The sequence below is a fragment of the Crassostrea angulata genome, chromosome 1 (genome assembly GCF_025612915.1).
Source record: "Crassostrea angulata isolate pt1a10 chromosome 1, ASM2561291v2, whole genome shotgun sequence".
Classification (NCBI taxonomy): domain Eukaryota; kingdom Metazoa; phylum Mollusca; class Bivalvia; order Ostreida; family Ostreidae; genus Magallana; species Magallana angulata.
Genome location: NC_069111.1, coordinates 26269255 through 26272850, shown reverse-complemented (window position 1 = coordinate 26272850; position 3596 = coordinate 26269255). Strand labels below are relative to the sequence as shown.

The following is a 3596-nucleotide window of genomic DNA, read 5'->3' as shown; positions in this document are numbered from 1 at the left end:
GGAATCCCGCAAGGGATTTTGTTACTTCTTGCTTATTAGTTGAAGTTTTTAGATATTTATTTTATCCCCAAACTGCAACATTTTCACTTATTTGACATTATAAAGTTTATCATTTCATCTTCTATAACCAAATACATGTAAATTACTGTTAATTTGAGAGACTTTTTCCAGGTGTGTTATTCCACTTTAATATCTAATTCCTATCTAATGCTGGTACTTAAAATAAACTGGAGAACCCTACAACTGGACTACTCTTGATTATTTCGAATCAACCCATCAATAAACACCTAGCAAAGATATCAAAATGATTATCATGAATTCCATAACTTTATAATATGAAATGATTTCTATATCAGTAGTTTTAATATGTTGCATACATGTATATAGAACATCACACAAAATTCATAAAGTATGAGAATGCCATTTTTTTAATTTACATTACACTTGTCTAGTAAATTAACTAATACTTGTACATGTATATTGTATCCAATTCTCAATAAAAATTTACTTTGAGCAAAACGTATAACTTTCCTCATCTAAAAATAAATTTATTTCACATTTTACACTAAGGTTACATGGTTATATTAGTTTACTAATACAATAAATATTTCATTTAGTGTGGTTTGTTTTTCTAGAACTTCTATTAAATAGATTAACCATAAGAAATTCATATGTTGCATTTACAATGCCCCACGAGAGAAAAGATCTTGTGAAATTAATATGCACTCCTCTAAAAAGTTTTCTTAAGCTATGATTCCTTTCTTGTTGAACAACTCTGAGGGTATGGAGCAGTCCTTCAAATCGTCCACCGACCTTGCTCTGCATTTTGACCTTCACAACATTAACAGGATAGAACAATGTGCTTAGAACTGCCCCTAATGCAGCACCACAGATGAAGTCCTGAGAAGTCCTCTCTAGAACTGTGTCAGGGGGTGGGAGAGTAGCCATTGCGTAATCTCTTGCAAGAAAAAATAAAACATTGCTACCACAGTTGCGCAAAAGTATGGCGGAACCCCCTCTGTAAAACTCTTGAACTCCATAGAAGGACCTCAGTTCCCTAGCGGCATGCCTTGCATTGTCAAATCTATGGTTGTAATTCTTATCTTGCATTAATACTTGAATTCTCTCAAAAGGCATTAAAAGTGCCTCCAAAGCACCAGCAAATGAAGCTGCAACAACGCTGCTAAAAATGACAGGAACGTGCGGGTACTGTTTGGTCAAATAATTCAGACTCTTGTAGTACATTCCAAACATAAGTGTCATAGAGGCAGTTTTCTGTATCAGTGGGGGGAAAAATCCTCTGTACAAATTACTCAATCCTTCCGTTTGTAATTGTCTTAAGGCAGCGAAGGTCCGGACGCCTGATAGCTGTTGACGAAACATTACTTTATTTATTGGAAAAGTAAACGTTATGTTGACAAAAGCAGATCCCCAGCCACAAACAAATTCTGCAGGACTATTTTCTGATCCATTTCTGACCATCTTTGCTGATTGGACATAGTCTTCATCCTAGCAAGACCTACAAAAAAAAAAAATCAAATTTTGTAAATAAAGTTTATCAATTTAAATATGCTTTCAAAAACTTCCCACTGAAAATAAAAGTCTATTATCTCTTCATATTTTTTTTTAAAGTGTTGTAAATCGGGTGCAATGCACAACATCGCGCATATTTCTGAATATATTTTTTCATTTTAACCCTCATAGTCTCATAATGTATTAAATTTTCTCCCGTATCTGATAGCTGATCTCTAGAAACAAATCTCTTAAAACTTCGAAATAAACAGAATTAAACTTAAAACAATGCTGAAAATTGCCCATTATTTGAAAAGCAGCCATACACCATATATTACATTGATATAAACTATTCTGTGGAATGTGCCAATTAAAGCTGCCTTATGTTGTCTATTTTGTGATGTCAGACCTGGTGCTTTTTCAGAATCATGCATAAGGTACATATCAAATAATGATAAAACTCAAAAAGAAAAAAATATGCACCTAAATGCAAAGATCTTTCAGTTTTATGCAAGTTGACTCTGTGAAAGAGTTGGTATATTTTAGGATCCTATGTTGGGATAATTCAGAATAAAGATAAAGTTGCTAACTTTGGGCTCTGAGTGAGCAGAAAAGTATTTGAGAGGAAGCCATGTACTTTAAGGGTCCAAGCAAGTCCATGGAATGTTGTTGACATTGAAGTGAGATGTGTGTAGTATTGATCCTGGCTGCTGCTCTCATCCCAGTGGTCATAACATAAAACATACCATTTATCTAAGCAGAGACATCTGAGACATAACGTTAAATAACAGGTTATATTAAGTCATTTCTATGAGAAAACTTTCTAGCTATAAAATAGTCTTTCCCAACATACCCCTTTCCCTTTTTACCAATCGAGCATGTATTACTTTTTTCCCAGAATACTTGCTTGTCAATGAGAAACAAGACATCCAGGAGCCACCTCTCGTGGCTATAGTAAACAGGTAAACGCACTGTGCTCAAAACAGGACATAACGCAACATTACATTGAGAGTTATTTGTAACCGGGATCAGAAAAGGAGAATATTGTACCATTATTATTCATCAATTGAAAAATGCAAGCTACTTAGAATATTATATTGAAGTTCTGTATTGTGTAAAGCATGTATCACAATATTTAAATCGTTTAGAAATATGCCCGACCTGTTTTCAAAGATACAGAGGAAATTCAAATTAAGAGCAAACATTTTGCGTAAACCATCAGTTGTAAACAATCTTCTAACTGATAGTACTGGAAATATGCGTACCTTAAATCTTCACAACATACTCTGAACGCACACAACAGCAATATTGGCCGGCCATAATGGTATCAAATGTCATTAAAACCATATGAAGAGTTGTTGTTCATGAATGGAATCCCAATCCCGACCTTCACAGCAATGGATAAGGGGCGGGGCCTCGGAACATAGAACCAGATGGTGTAGCTAAAGACTGTGTATTATGCGGTGTGGCCTAAATTAAAATGTTTAGGCTTAAACATGTGTAGTAGCGCAATGGTTTTTTTTTAACATAAATTTGATTTTCCTGCAAGATCGCAAATACAAGGGCATTCGGCCACAACTATAATAATTAAAATTAGTCATATTACTCTCATTTTTGTTTTATTGTTTATAATATCATTTCAAAAATGAATCTTTATCGATCCATCAAAAATGCACTGGTCGAGCAACCATAAAATGTACAGATAATTCTATTTTCTCTCTTTTCTACTTACCACACACTTTTTTAAAAAGTCTTTTCATAATTATCTCCATTCACGATGCTGGCAGATTCAAAGCTGCCATTCTAATACATGTAACGGTTAATAATTATATAAGTGTGTTGTTTTATTATGCTACCTAATATGATTTTATGAAGATTCTGCTTGTAAATCATAAATAAAATAATTATTTTTTCAAAATGTTACGAGACCATGTGATATGCAAAATAATTTCAAACCCGAATCCAGTGTCGAAAAACAAAAACAAAACATCACCCCGTATACAAATTAAAATTTTGCAAAAGTATACTACGATCTTCGCTGTCGGTGTAAAGCAGAGTAATATGATAACCCTCGTAGAATAATT

General features: G+C 33.6%; 1 protein-coding gene across 1 annotated transcript; it reads right to left on the bottom strand.

Annotated features, from left to right (window-relative positions):
- LOC128185459 (mitochondrial nicotinamide adenine dinucleotide transporter SLC25A51-like) lies at positions 1 to 2928 on the bottom strand. The gene is made up of 2 exons (XM_052855052.1): positions 2778 to 2928; positions 1 to 1519 (listed from the first exon to the last, which is right to left on the bottom strand). Exon 2 carries the CDS (start codon positions 1480 to 1482, stop codon positions 610 to 612), a length of 873 nt encoding a protein of 290 aa, XP_052711012.1. The 5' UTR covers positions 1483 to 1519; positions 2778 to 2928; the 3' UTR covers positions 1 to 609.
- Positions 2929 to 3596: the final 668 nt, after the last annotated feature.